We start from the raw sequence: 15,679 nt of genomic DNA, 5'->3' as shown, positions 1-15,679 counted from the left end.
ATTAGCAAGTTAACACATCATAATTACTATTAGCAAGTTAACACATCATGTAATCTTCCTCACTCCACTTGTGCCAACTTTTGAATTCCTAGCTCCCCAACATGCACTTCCCTGGCCACGTCTCTCACCAACCTTCCCTCTATATGATCAAAAACTGTCAACCGAAGTGCTCATGCGGGCGGACCAAAAGCTGAACACTTTTACGTCTCATTTGAAATTTTTTTTTCCATGAATACATTGTAGCAAGCAATCAAACTGTGTATATCTGAGTAATAATTGAACACCCTTCCATCCCATCATAACCCTAGGAATTGGGCTCACCAAGTCATGCTCCCAAGCTGGTGTGCATTCTGTCTAGTTCGTATATATTCAATTTCATGTCTACATCAGTGATCCTGTCCGAGAGTGAGTAGATGGACGCTGGGTAGATGACGCTCACGTTGACTGGCTACCGACCGAAGATGACGAGAGCGAGTAAACGGACGCTGGGTAGATGACGCTTACGTTGACTCGCTGCCGACCGAAGATGACGTGATCCTCCGACGAGCTAAGCGTACAACCACAAGTCGTTAGTGCCGAGCCAGGGAGGGGTTCCCCGACGATGACCCTCCGACGCTCAAGTCAATCACTAGCAGGCGAATGAATAATGAAGTAGAAAGAAGCAACGTAACTGTAGCTACAGTGATCCAATCATACCTCCGATGAAGCTTTGGGGCTTCTTATATAGAGCTCCCGGGAGGCGCGTGCACACTTCTCGAGACGTGCATGCTTCCCAAAGTATACCTGGAAAGGTCGTGTCAGAAAAGCGTGTCTGACGCCATATCTGAACAGGCCGAGCATATCCCTGGCATGGCAGTGGAAGCTTCCACCGTACGATCCTCTACCTGGCCCTGCCGTTGATCATGTCGGCTGTTGATGACACTGGTCCCTAGGAAGATATTGCTAACGGCTCCCTTTGTTTGCTATTAGGCTGAGTGGGAGAGCCGCTCGGCCAGTCCGCCGTTCAGGTGATGCGACGGCAGGGCCGAGCATCCGCTCGACCCATGAGCTGCTGTCCGGCTCCACCCAATCAAGCAAGGGAGCCCCAACTGCCGGGTCGAAGCCGCACTATAACAAAATCGCTCATAGACATCAGTGGAACAACAACGATTTTAGGCTAAAACCGAAGTCTTTGAATATTTTACACCGATTTTTCTAAAAATCGGTGTCTATGAGCGCAGATTTTAGCTCATAGACATCGGTTTTTTAGGCGATGTCTATGAGCGCCCTTTTTTTGGTTAATAGACACCGATTTTAACATCGGTTTTTAAAATCCGATGTTAATGAACCCAAATAATATTTTAATTTTTCCCCACAAGCCAAAATCTGCACACTGTGAATTCCCTCCAAACCTAAATCTTTATCCCGCCCTTCCTCCGCGCGACATCTCTCTCGCGATAACCTAAACCTCCGACCATCCGACCATTCGACCATCTCTCTCAGTCTAAACCTAAACCTCCGACCATCTCTCTCAACCTCATCTCCCTCTTCCCCCCTTCCTAGATCCTTTCCCGATCAGGATCAAGACACGATGAACTTGCTTCTCCGTCCAACCACACCGCATCTCCTCCAACTCCTCCATTTGGTTGAGAAGAGGAGGCCTTGGTAGCGTACAACATTCCCACCCGCGCGTCCAGAGCCACCGGCACCACCTCCTCCGCCACCTCTGCAAACAGCGGGCTGAACCGCAGCAGGTACGGCTCCCGGCACGTCGTCCCCTCCGGGCACACCGCCAGGCCCCCCTCCATCGCCAGCAGCCGCCGCATCGTCGCCGCGTCTCGTCCCCTGTCCCGGGTCAGCCGCACAGTCCGCATCGGCGCCAACGCCTCCGACACCCGGATCGTCTCCGCATCGATTTTTCGCTCTTTAATTCTACTGCCAGATCCTCTGTGATCGGATTCGGTTAAGGGTTTCGGTTTGTAGATCGACTGGTTCTACTGCCAGATCGTTTTCATTCAACACAGAGCATGAAAACGATCGGCTTATTTGGGATTTTCTTCAAAATCTTGTTTGCTAAAATGATCTAGTTGGGAAAAATAAAGAGTATAGAAGAAAATGGAATTTTCTTTCTTTGTTCTCGAATAGGGTTTCCGATTTCCATCACATCCGACGGCAGCTATTTTCCATTTGGCATTTCCGTCCATCGCCGGCAGGCAGGATCATGGCCGTCCAAGCCCAGGCGGCCGCCGAAGCGGCGCTTCTCCAATCGCTGAATTGCAACAGCACAGTTCCGGTGGCGGAATTGCTCGCCGCAGCTCGATTTCTGCTCACGGTAAGAGTTGATTCCGTCATTTCACTTTTAAAAGGTTTTCTTGTCTCCCTCAATTACTGCTCTTTTGTGTCATTCCAGAAAATAAAAATACAAGATGCATCTTTGCAAGCTCGATGTTAATTTTAGGAAAAAATTTATTGCACCGACCTATAAGATTTATCTGTTCTTTAAATATATCTTACAATAACTACTAACATTTAACAGTGACTTAAATGGAATGATGAAAAATGGGGCAAATGCTTGTTCCAGTTTTCAAACTTAAGGGGTTTTTTGACGATCTTAGAACACTAAAAGCGTTTTTGAAAGTAGATAAACCTTCTGGTAAAATGAAAGTTTCCTTTTAATCTTGTCAGGAACCGAACCAGTGCCCTTCCATGCCTTTAGGACCCAGGAGTGTGGGCCTATGGGCATAACTGCTCACCAGAATTCTTTAAGATGGTTGATATGGACCACCATGGGGCTTTTTGATTCTTCTTACTCCTCCCTTCTGGAATTGCAAGCCATGATCCGAAAATTTATTCAACTAGTCTGTTAGTCTGGTTTTGAAATAGGAAGTAGGAGCAGTTTACTGAAAAAAACTTTCTCACTTTCACCTCATTACACTCCCCAAATCAGACAGAAAAATTACTGTTCATGTGTTTCCGTCCAATTTAGCTTCCAGTTTTTTTGATAAATTTATATTTACAAACACTTTTTAAAAATGTTTTTAATCATCCAGCCTTAGAAAATTAAAAGTTTCCTTCTTTCGTATCCTAGTACTATGTAGTCTTGCATTGATCAATATCTGACCCTGTGTTGGTCAGGTGGCAATGCTAGCTGGTCTCTTTTGTTATCTTCCCTCTTTGTTCACGAACATGGTATCCATTGATGTTTCTGAACTTTTGCTGAACAATCATTGTTTGGCTAAGGGACAAACATTAGTTATTCAACTTTTTTGCTATGAATTGTGGATGGAAAAAAGGGTGTCTTGATGTTCTGCTGTCTGTAGACAATTTCAATAGCTTTGTAAAATCATGTCAAATATACATTGGCATTTTAAGGATGTAGGTCTTGCGGATGGTTTATGCTGCATTCTAGTGGATGCACCTTGTTGAAATTCTAGATAATTTAATTTGTGTTTTCTTAGTGAAATTCAACTCGCTGCAAAACGTAGTGTTTGTGCAAAATGACGCAAGTTTAAGTTTGGAAACCTTTCTTGACTTTTTTGCATTCAACACTAATGTTGCTAAAGAAGACTAATACTTCTCAATTGAATGACTTTTGCATTCAGGACCTAGTCAATAAGATGCCTGAGGTCCAGCTTGGCCAGAAGAGTGAGTACTTAGAAGAAGATGGAGACAGGGATAGCGATGGGGATGGCAAGGGAGACAAAGATGGAGATTCGGAGGGAGGAGGAGAGGAGCACTCGGAGGAAGACAATGTGGGCCGTGAAAACCCAAATGATGCGAACAGCAATGAAGCTGCAGGAGGTGATGAGGATGATGATGGAGGCAAACCAGATGAGAATGAAGGGGAAGAGCCTGAAGATCAGGATCCCAATGACAACAATGAACAAGATGATGACGATGACGACGATGATGATAGTGGTAATGCTGAGGATGAGGGGGAAGAGGAGGAAGAGGAGGAAGAGGATGATGAAGAAGAGGTTGAAGACATAATTCAACGCCCAAAAAAGAGAAAGAAATGAATGATCAAGTTTGACATTTAGCTACTGTTATTCACCTTGCTTTGTTCAGCCGTTTTAAGTCATTAATCTTGGAGAATTATCATGTAATGGACCAGAACAAACTTTGATTTTTGAGAATATACAACCTCATTTTGCTTTCTCAGGTACAGAAGATCTCTAGATAAAGTTATTCCAAAAACAAATCTTATGATCAATGTGGTTGGGATAAAATCTTGGTGATGGCCAGTTAATAAAAAGTGACCATAAAAGGTTGAAATTTGATCCTGGCAGATCAGATGGTTAGAAGATTTGGTTGATTTCCAGTCACTAGTTTTTCTAGCTTTGGAATACTGATCTTGATATGCTATCAATTATTTCAGATATCAGATGAAGGGGGTGGCATACCAAGAAGTGGTCTTCCAAAGATTTTCACATATCTCTATAGCACTGCTAAAAATCCACTCGAGGAAAACGATGAAGGAAGCTCAGATGGAGTAATTATGGCTGGTTATGGTTATGGGCTTCCAATTAGTCGTCTCTATGCTCGCTATTTTGGTGGTGATTTACAAATTATCTCTATGGAAGGATATGGTAAATCCAATTCTTTCTTTATGCAATACTTAATCTCAAGTTCAATTTGTCCTGCTTGAATTCCAATATGGCTCATTCATTGCCTATTATGTTGCCAATACTTATTCGTGATTTACAAACTCATGCTTGCTATGATTTTTTGATACAAACCGGATGCTATGCTTTTGTTACAATGATTTTTTTTATACAAACCGAATACTATGCTTTTGTTACAAACCATATACTAGTTGGAGACTAAATGATTGCCTAAGAAGAAAGGAATTAGAGATTAGGAGATGCAGTGAGTAGAGTGGCTGGATAAGCTATCTTAAATGGTAACCTTAGGATTAAAGGATTGATACTCGAATTTAACCTAACCTATTAAGATAAATGGGTAATCAATACTAATCCTTATTTTAATTGTTTAAATGTTGGGCTTCATCTCCTTGCTGTTGACATTTAGTCAGGACCAGATCGTGAAAATCTGCGTGCCGAAGGCAGTTGCAGATTCTATGCTGCCATGTCGCCCTGATGCAGAGTCAACTGGCAGAAATAAAAGGCGGCTGCTCGCGCTGGTGCTGACGGAGTCACACCTGAAGCGCAGGATTTTAGCTACTGGTGATTCAGTGGTTGAATGCCCCCCAGTGAGTGCACAGCAACTTCCAATTCTCTGATTGTTTGGTTGAAAATAATCTATTGTAAACAAAATCTAAGAAGCTTTCACTAAAATGTTCAGTTGCGATTGTTGGTGCAACCTTAGGTCAAGGTTGACCTGGTTGACCCGACTCGAGTTGACGTGACTCGAGTTGTATTTTGATGTTTGACTTGGGAAGATTGTCGGTGCAACCTTAGGTCAAGGTTGACCTAGTTGTGTTGCATGTTGATGTTTGACACTCGTGAGAGAGTTCTATTCTTGATGTGGGACAAGAATAGATGTTTGGGAGATTATTGGTGCAACCGTAGGTCAGGGTTGACCTGGTTGACCTGATTCGGGAAAAGTCCAAGTATGGAGACTTGGCACGGAAAAGTCCAAGTAGGGAGCTTGGCACTGGAAAAGTCCAAGTATGGAGACTTGGCACGGAAAAGTCCAAGCAGGGGGCGCGCGAAAAGTCCAAGTATGGAGACTTGCGGAAAAGTCCAAGTATGGAGACTTGGCTGGAAAAGTCCAAGTATGGAGACTTGGCACGGGAAAGTCCCGTGAGTGAAGTCAGGCGGTGGGAAAGTCCTAACCGGGATGTTAGGCGGTTGGAAAGTCGTGAGTGAAGCCGAGCGGTGAGAAAGTCCTAACGGGATGTTAGGCGGTGTGAAAATCCGAGTGAAGCAGGTGAAAGTCCCGTGAGTGAAGCCGGGCAAGGGAAAATCCAGATGGATCGGGGATGATCGGACTTCCGGTGTTGGAAAGTCCAAGTAGGTCAAAGGATTGACCGGACACTTGGCGAGAGTTCTAGCAGTCAAGGAGTGACCGGATGCTTGGGATGAAGTACCAATAGGTCAAGGTTGACCGGATATTGGTTTGAAGTCTTGGAACTTGGTTTGGGCAAAAACCAAGCTCGGATCGGTCACCGACCGATCCGGATACCTGTTTGCTACGATCGGTCGTGACCGATCGGATAGAACTCTGTTGATTCTTGATCGATCGTGGACCGATCGCCAGCAGAGGCGAAAAGAAGCGGTGATCGGTCCACGCATCTGATCGATGTGCGTCCGGGACCGATCAGAGACGATGTCGCGGAAGCCTGATCGGTCCACGCACGAGCCGTTGCGACGATTCTATGAACTTCCGATCGGTCCGGGGACCGATGGGCCTGATCGGTCCGTAGACCGATCAGGGTTCTCTTCGCCCGAACGCCAGTTTCTTCGCTGTCTTCTTCGTAGGTATAAAGGGGTCGAGGGCTGCTGCTGCGCGTGAACTTCTTCTTCTTCCTTCCTGTTGCGAAGTGCTGTTGTGCTTGAGCTTTGTTGAGCTCCTCCTTGTCGAAGCTTTGCGTGAGCTTCATTCCACGACTGGATCAGCTGCTGCTGAGTTGCTTGTTGCATCCGGGACCCCAGTCGACGAGAAGGCAAGCTACTGTGTTTACATTCCTGTTGTATTTTGTTCTTGCTATTCTCTTGTACTCTTAGCTTGCTGTTGCAAGTGATTGTGGCGAGATTTCTCCACCCACAAGGAGTTGATATTAGCCGGTTCTCCGGTGACTCATCCACCGACGGATTGATAGGGCTCGTCCACCTTACGGACACGCCGAAGAGTAGGAGTATCATCTCCGAACCTCGTTACATCCTTGCGTTAAGGTTTGATTTCTTCTCCTGTTTTCTTTCTGCATTTAGTTTCCGCTGCGCTAACCCTAGTTTGTAGAAAGAAACGCGAGCAATTGGGGTCGGCTATTCACACCCCCCTCTCTAGCCGTACGAAGAGATCCTAACAAGTGGTATCAGAGTGAGGCCGCTCTTCGACGGATCAACACTCGTGGGAGCAAAGCTAGAGAATGGATCTCTATGAAGAAGATGTCACCATTCCACCTTTCTACGAATGCGGCGACTTCGCGTATTGGAAGGTAAGGATGAAGTATTTTCTTATGACTAACATAATGAATTGGTTTTGTGTACAAGAAGGTTTTACTCCTCCGGTGGATGAAGAAGGAAAACCACTTGAGAAGAAGGAGTGGACGAAGGAACAAGTCCACCAATCCACGATCAACAATGAGGTAACTAAAACAATTGAATTTTCATTACCTACTAATATTTTGTGTAAGATAGGTAAATACAACAATGCCAAGGAGTTGTGGGATAACTTGGCCAAGTACCATGAGGAGAGCTCCACTTCAAGCCATGAAGAGGAGCCTAGTGAGCCAAGTAGCTCACATCATGGAGGGAGCGAATTAGAAGTTGAGGGTTACTCAACATCTAAGGACAAAGAGGAGGAGAGTTCTTCTTCAAGTTCGGAGCAAGAAGAAGAAGCTTCTACCTCCGAAAGGGATGAAGAAGAGAGCTCGCATCCACCCTCAACCCTAGGTAACTCAAGCAATTTAAGTTCAATTAAATTACACATTATGTGCTTTGAGTGTAGGGAACATGGACATTACAAGAGTAAGTGTCCAAAGAGGGTAAGAAAGACTCCACCGGCGCCAAAGGTCAAGGAAGCCGGAGTTCCGATACGCAAAGGCAAGGAGCACGTGGTGTGCTTCCAATGCAAGTGAAGGGGACATTATCGGAGTCATTGTCCGAGGGGGAGGCAACCTCACAAGGGCAAGAGACCGAGCACTTCTATAGGGGGAGCTAAGGCAAACCCTAAGGTATCATTTAAGTCTCATTCGTGCAATACTAGTAAGATGCATGCTAGAAATTTTATTGCACTAGTCAATAATGATAAGCATGATAACATTAGAAATCGATACACATGCTTAGGTGCCAAACATGTGAGCCTAGATAAGGATAACACTAGGAAAGCCAACCCTAGAATTACCTCATCTAAGGTTAAGGAGAACCTAGGTAGGAATCCCAAATCAACTAGACACATGCCTAGGAATGCCTCAAAGAAAAATGACAAATCAAAAATTGAGGTATTAGAGAAGGAGAATCAAGTCTTGAGGTCAAGACTTGATACTTTGGAAAAGGCTCTTAAGAACTTGGAGAAGTCATCTCTAGGGTTTAAGAGTCAAAAACCCAAGTCCAAGGACAAGAAAGGTTTGGGTCACAAACCTAAGTCCCAAATGGTCAAGCCCACTTACCACAATGTTCCATTTGATTATGGAACAAAACCTAGGGCTAGGAAGACCATTACCAAGGTTACAAGGGGAGTCACCCCTATAGTTGACCTTGATGAGACCCAAATGACCAAGGCCTCAAAGCCTAAGAGGGTCATTAGGAGGGTTGCTAGGGAAGTTATCCCTAGTGAATATTTAGTGAACCCGATGAGCTCTAATAGGTATTGGGTTCCTAGGAGCATCTTCTCTACCCCATAGATGGGTTAGAGAGTGTCAACTCCAATTAGAAGGGTAGTTAACCCAACTTTGAGGAAATTGACACTCAAGGAGCATTTTCAAGGTTTTGATAACCTTTGAAAATGAAAAAGAATTATTATTTACTCCTTAAAGAGTAAATTGTGCCATATTTGAAAAATATCGATTTCAATCTTATTTGGCACAATTTAAGAAAACCTAGAGAAATACCATAATTGGGATTTTGGTTTTCTCTTAGGGATATATGGGCAATCTAGGGTTAGATTTTAAGTTAGCAAAGTGGTTAAGGATACTTAGATAGGTAATCTAGGTATATTTATCTATGCTAACTTACCATGATTGGTTGCCATATGCCATGCCATGACATCATATTTATCTTATTATCATTTGAAATGTCATGATAATGCTTAGGTTATCTATATGTCATGCTCTAGTCAAGTTTCATACTTTATGCCATGACATCATGACTTTGGCACATGTTTTCCATTTATGATATCATTTATGCCATGTCATCATCTCTTGCATTAATAATCAATGAATTTGATTTAAGGATAAAAACACATTTGATATTGAGATCAAAGTGTAGTTTAGCAAATGCATGAGAACTTAGTCTAAGATAACCTAAACCCATATCTCACATCAAAATTGACTTGGATGTGTTTGATACACTTTAGATGTGTGTGAGATATTAGGATCATGAGTTAGGATCAAGGTACATAGGTCTTGTACCTAGATGAGCCTAATTCAAGAAATGAAGGATCATAGGGAAAGCTTGTGTACAAGTCATGTACATTTAGCTCTAAGATTATGGTCCTAAATTCAAATGGTTTTAAAAGCATTTTAAAATTGATTTGAAAAACCTTGATGAAGCTTTCATAGTGATAGCATTCATCATTGAACATTGTGATACAAAGTTGACTTAACTTTGAACTATTTCAAAGCTTTTGAATTTTGTATCAAGATTGAAAAATGGAAACTATTTTCATAGAAAACTATTTTTCCATGATAGTGTATGTTATGAGGAATGTATCCTCAAAATTTCATGATTTTTGGAATTTTCTGGAATTTATTAGGAGTTTCTGAATTTCCGGAAGGGGAAATCAGAAATTCTGATTTCAGTGGCTGGATCGGTCCGGGGACCGATCCAGGGAAGATCTGATCGGTCTGGTGACCGATCAGTGACGATCCAGAAAGCGTGGATCGGTCTGGGGACCGATCCATGGGGTTCCTGATCGGTCTGGGGACCGATCAGTGCGTGCCAGTTTCTGATTTTCAGCTGTTGGTCTGAAATTTCAGCTGGAAGTTGGGTTTTGTGGATTTCTAAAGGTTTGAAACTCGCCAAGACATTGTTGGTGCAATGGTCAAGGGGGAGTTGACCTTTAGGGGAAGTTTTACCTAATTGTCAAGGGGGAGTTGACTTTTAGGGGGAGTTTTTACTCCAAAAGACTTTTAAGGATTAGTGATATGGGATTATCACTAAGTTGATTGTTGAGTTTAGTATCAAGGGGGAAATTAAGAGTTTCAAATGAAAGGTATGGGACTTTCATTAGGAAGAAACTCTTGACCTTGATACCCTCCTTTTTCTTTTTGATGTGTGTCAAAAAGGGGAGAGTAGTCATTGGAGAATTATTGGAGAACCCAAGTTAGGTTATCGGGTTAACCTAAGCTAGGGAAGAATGTCAAGGAATGTTCAAGGAAGAACATTGGAATTCTTTTTGATGTGTGTCAAAAAGGGGGAGAATTATTGGGGAACCCAAGTTAGGTTATCGGGTTAACCTAAGTTTGGGGGAGAAACGTTCAAGGGAGAATATTGGAGTTTGGAAAGAATGTTCAAGGAAGAACATTGGAAAACCTGAGTTAAGGTTATCGGTTTAACCTAACTTGATTATGGTTTTGTCAAACATCAAAAAGGGGGAGATTGTTGGTGCAACAACTTAGGTCAAGGTTGACAATGCTCAGGTTGGCTTGAGTTAGAGTTGTTTTGATGTTTGACTTGGGAAGATTGTCGGTGCAACCTTAGGTCAAGGTTGACCTAGTTGTGTTGCATGTTGATGTTTGACACTCGTGAGAGAGTTCTATTCTTGATGTGGGACAAGAATAGATGTTTGGGAGATTATTGGTGCAACCGTAGGTCAGGGTTGACCTGGTTGACCTGATTCGGGAAAAGTCCAAGTATGGAGACTTGGCACGGAAAAGTCCAAGTAGGGAGCTTGGCACTGGAAAAGTCCAAGTATGGAGACTTGGCACGGAAAAGTCCAAGCAGGGAGCTTGGCACGCGAAAAGTCCAAGTATGGAGACTTCGCACTGGAAAAGTCCAAGTATGGAGACTTGAGCGAAAAGTCCAAGTATGGAGACTTGCACGGGAAAAGTCCCGTGAGTGAAGTCAGGCGATGGGAAAGTCCTAATGGATGTTAGGCGGTTGGAAAGTCCCGTGAGTGAAGCCAGCAGGAGAAAGTCCTAACTAGGATGTTAGGCAGTTGTGAAAATCCGTGAGTGAAGCGGTGAAAGTCCCGTGAGTGAAGCCGTGCAAGGGAAAATCCAGATGGATCGGGGATGATCGGACTTACGGTGTTGGAAAGTCCAAGTAGATCAAAGGGATTGACCGGACACTTGGAGTGGTAGCAGGTCAAGGAGTGACCGGATGCTTGGGATGGTACCAACAGGTCAAGGTTGACCGGATATTGGTTCGAAGTCTTGGAACTTGGTTTGGGCAAAAACCAAGCTCGGATCGGTCACCGCATCGATCCGATACCTTGTTGCTCGATCGGTCGGTGACCGATCGACATCAATAAACTCTACATCGATTCGGCCCGTGACCGATCGCCAGTTAACAGAGGCGAAAAGAAAGGCAGGCTGATCGGTCTACGGACCGATCAGGCCATGTCCTGATCGGTCTGGGGACCGATCAGGAGACGATGTCGCGGAAGCCTGATCGGTCCACAGACCGATCAGAGTACGCACAGAAGGTTCTGTGCACTAACTGATCGGTCTGGGGACCGATCAGCACAGGGCCTGATCGGTCCGTAGACCGATCAGGGTTCTAGCCGTTGCGACGCAACGGCTAGTTTCTTCGCTGTCTTCTTCGCAGGTATAAAGGGGTCGAGGGCTGCTGCTGCGCGTGAACTTCTTCTTCTTCCTTCCTGTTGCGAAGTGCTGTTGTGCTTGAGCTTTGTTGAGCTCCTCCTTGTCGAAGCTTCGCGTGAGCTTCATTCCACGACTGGATCAGCTGCTGCTGAGTTGCTTGTTGCATCTGTCCGTGAAGCTGCTACTTCATCCGGGACCCCAGTCGACGAGAAGGCAAGCTACTGTGTTTACATTCCTGTTGTATTTTGTTCTTGCTATTCTCTTGTACTCTTAGCTTGCTGTTGCAAGTGATTGTGGCGAGGTTTCTCCACCCACAAGGAGTTGATATTAGCCGGTTCTCCGGGGACTCATCCACCGACGGATTGATAGGGCTCGTCCACCTTACGGACACGCCGAGGAGTAGGAGTATCATCTCCGAACCTCGTTACATCCTTGCGTTAAGGTTTGATTTCTTCTCCTTTCCGCTGCGCTAACCCTAGTTTGTAGAAAGAAACGCGAGCAATTGGGGTCGGCTATTCACACCCCCCTCTCTAGCCGTACGAAGAGATCCTAACAGCGATCACTTGTAGGAAAAGGAGCAACTGATTACTGCCACAGGCTTGCACCAGTTGCACATTCTGATCTTCTTTTTGGCTGAGTTTCATGTGGTAAATAGTGCTCTTATAATGGTCCTTGGAAGAGCAAAGGTGAATCTGCAGTGACAGAGTAGTGGATTACATTATGTATCATTCTGAATAATTCCATAGCATTGCCTGAGGATGATTTAGTTTAGCTGTTGTAGTATCCACTTTGCATTGATAATCTTCTCTTGGGCAGATACACAGATGGAAGGACTGGTTAAAGGATACGACATCGGCTGAGTATGCCTTCACGACTAGTATATATATGTTCACTATTCTATGTTTTTTTGTCCCAGATTTGCATCCTTGGATCCTAGTTTGAGTGGTAAAAGTGCAGAACCAGTATATCGTGATGCAAAAGGTTTGAGTTCTCTGACACAGCATTGAATTTGAAATTTTTTCATGTACATTTGGAAGCCCAGATTCTACCGATTTTGTAGTTTTATATTTGCATGTTTCTGACTGCTGAGTGACTGAATTATTTTCTGCAGGGAAAGCTATTTCAAAGGAAGAGCTACTGAAACCAAAGGAGGAAGAGAAACCAAAGGTATTTTTCACACACTTCATCTTTGATTTGGTGGTCATGTTTACCATACGTGTCAGTTAATTCCCAAGAGCTATATTTTTTTGTTTCACTTTTATTGTTAGCTATATGAGCACAACATGCTATGCTTTTGATTTATTATTACAGCTATTTATCAGAAAGGAGAATTATTGGTACACTTTTGATTGTTTAATTATAGGCTCTCTTAGTTGGAAGCAAGTGTAGTGCTAATTGTGTAGGAGTGATTTGTAACCCTTATTATTATTTATTAGTTTTTGCACAATTTTTTATGTTGGATCCATTGCTGTCTAGTTGATTTTTATTTGCTCTTTTTGTTTCTTTAAGTTCACTTCCATTTGCAATCTCTTCATATATTAGTGACTAATGGTTGGTTGCTGTTCCTGGATTTGTTATAGCGCTATTGGTTGTTTCTACTAAAGAAAGTTAACTTTTATCAGGAATATTCTTCTGTGATCTTCCTACACAATTGAGAGACTTTGTAAAACCAAAGTAACTAATTTATTAGGTTGAAATGATAGATAGATGAGTGATCTCAGTCTTGGCATGACTAACATTTTTTTTTTTATGTTCAAAACCTTTCATTTTGTTTTGTATGGTTCTCTCTAAGAGCATGGACCTAGCAGTTATCTTTTGACAGCTGAATATGATTCTTTTACTTCATTTGTAATTGCAAATTCAACTTTCTGATACCTTGTGAATCACTGAAGATCCTTATTGCAAGCATTGAAGTAAGCATTGATGTGGTTGAGATAAATGATGAATAGGTCTCTTTTTAAGCATTCAAATTAGTCATCTTGTTACCTGGTGCTCTTACTACTTTTTCAACTATGATTTTTGGTCTTGATTTACTAATATATTATTTATGTGTTTTTACAGTTTACGAATCTCAAGTACTCCAGAGTTGAAATTGATGAAGTGCGGTTCGAGTGGGCTGAATGCATGCTAGATTACATTTGAGACAGTTGTACCTTAATGTGTTAACAGAATGTTATACTTTGATTTTGATATCTATTAGTTAGCTTTTGATGTAAAAAGAATGTTTGGGTATTTTATGGATATTGTTGTAAGAAGATTATTTATATAATTTGTGAATATTTGTGTATTTTATGGATATTATTGAATGAAGAATATTTGTACAATTTGTGAATATTTGTGTATTTTTTTTTGTTATTGTCGGTTTTAAAATCAAATCTGTGCTGTTAGAAAAAATACATATTACATCGGTTTTCCACCGATGTAAAACCGGTGTTATAAAGTAATATTACATCGGTCATTTACCGCTGCCAAAACTGGTGTTATTAACATACTATATTACATCGGTTTTACACCGTGTATGAAACGGTGTCGTTAAGTGATACTACACCGGTTAATAGCCGATTCGAAAATCGGTGTCGTTAAGTGATACTACACCGGTTTTAACCCGATGTCTAAAATGGCAGACTTTTAACATCGGCTTCATAGACATCGGTCGAAAATCAAATAGACACCGGTGGAAAACCGATGTCTATGAGCGATTTTGTTGTAGTGCCGTGCCCCTTGCTTAGCTGAGCGGGATGCCCGCTCGGCCTTCGTTTCTTCCCGCTTTGCCTTATGAGTGTCGGAAGCTCGGCGTCCGGCCGAGCTGTCGAAGTGTCGGGCCGGCGTCCGACCGAGCTGTCAAAATATCGGGCCGACTATTCTTCCTGCTGATCGGGAAGGTAGCTTGACCGATCGGACGCATACCTCGGATGTTGACCACTTTGACCTCCTGTCGGGCGGGCCCTACCTTACTACCGGATCACGTGCCTCCCCCTCAAGTCTAGTCAAAGGAGGCTGCAAGTCTGACTGACTGGACAAGTAGTCTGGTGAACGGTTGGCCGGTCAGCTAATAGGTGAGTTGGATCCCGCTCGGTCTCTGTAGGACTGATCTTTCTCTCCCGGTCGGTGCCTCGAGCCTTTGTACTTGGATATTTTTCCTCATCGCTTTCGGAGGACACGAGCCGGACAGTCGATGCTGACGCCACCTGAATCTCCTCATGATACACGCAAATCACCTTCATTAAGGCCGAGCACGCACCCTTTAAATGCTGCCCTGTGGGAGGATGCCATATGTCTCAGGCGCAGCCACCGCACATCCGAGGTGACAACTGCTGATGTGACGTTTGACGGTTCGAATTCAATGGTTGGATGTGCACTCCGATTCCTGTGCCCTAGATCGGACGACTCCAGTCGGCCGCGTCTATCTTTATAAAGCCTCAGCGGCGCCCTTTCCTCCTTTACGTTTTCTCCGTGTCATCCGACAGTTCTGTTTCGGCGATTCTTCTACGTCTAGTGCTCCGGCGGTTCTTCCGTGTTCAGTGCTCCGGCGATCTCCTCCCTCTTGTAAGCTTTCACTTTCCATCTCTATTGTGCTTTCCTGTTGCTCCTTTTCAATCACCGTACTTTCCAGTCTTGTGTTTTTTGGCCATCTTTCCTTTCGTATCCTCTACCTTTTTGTTTTTCGTCAATGGCGAACTCCTCGCAGCCGTCCGACCTCGCTCCTGGTCTCTGGTATACTACCATGGAGACTCGGTTCGACGCGGGCGACGCTGCGAGTCTCATAAACATCTACGACATCCCCTCTGACCATGAAATAATTTTAGTCTCCTCGTCCGATCGACCCAATGACCCACCGGTCAGCACAGTTTGTTTTTTCGAGATCAGTTCGTGGCCAGTCTTCGATTTCCCATCCACCCCTTCATAACCGAGGTTTGCAATTACTTTTGCATCCTACTCGCCTTGCTCGTCCCCAACTCTTTCCGCCTGCTATGTGGTGTGGTAGTATTGTTCCGAGTTCACAACATTCAACTGCCTCCTCAGGTCTTCCATTACTTCTACTATCCTAAGCAGTCCGAGCTGGACACATACCTTTTCCAATCTCGGATCGGT

The 15,679-nt window shown here is 43.7% G+C and overlaps 1 protein-coding gene across 5 annotated transcripts; it reads left to right on the top strand.

Moving 5' to 3' along the window:
- Positions 1-1,539: 1,539 nt before the first annotated feature.
- On the top strand, positions 1,540-13,679 carry LOC122006256 (MLO-like protein 7). Of its 5 annotated transcripts, XR_006118664.1 has the most exons (6): positions 1,540-2,311; positions 3,582-4,276; positions 4,358-4,568; positions 12,404-12,568; positions 12,699-12,754; positions 13,649-13,679. XR_006118664.1 is itself a non-coding variant. In XM_042561687.1 (5 exons), exons 1-2 carry the CDS (start codon positions 2,201-2,203, stop codon positions 3,996-3,998), a joined length of 528 nt encoding a protein of 175 aa, XP_042417621.1. In that variant the 5' UTR covers positions 1,550-2,200; the 3' UTR covers positions 3,999-4,247; positions 4,358-4,568; positions 12,404-12,568; positions 12,699-12,755. The 5 variants fall into 5 exon arrangements, 4 of the variants coding, with proteins under 4 accessions (XP_042417621.1, XP_042417620.1, XP_042417619.1 ...); XM_042561687.1 differs by lacking the exon at positions 13,649-13,679 and having other exon boundaries at positions 1,550-2,311; positions 3,582-4,247; positions 12,699-12,755; XM_042561686.1 differs by lacking the exon at positions 13,649-13,679 and having other exon boundaries at positions 1,550-2,311; positions 12,504-12,568; positions 12,699-12,755.
- Positions 13,680-15,679: the final 2,000 nt, after the last annotated feature.

This window comes from Zingiber officinale, chromosome 7B (genome assembly GCF_018446385.1).
Source record: "Zingiber officinale cultivar Zhangliang chromosome 7B, Zo_v1.1, whole genome shotgun sequence".
Lineage (NCBI taxonomy): Eukaryota > Viridiplantae > Streptophyta > Magnoliopsida > Zingiberales > Zingiberaceae > Zingiber > Zingiber officinale.
Note: the sequence above shows the minus strand (reverse complement) of the source record. Positions and strands in the feature narration are given on the sequence as shown.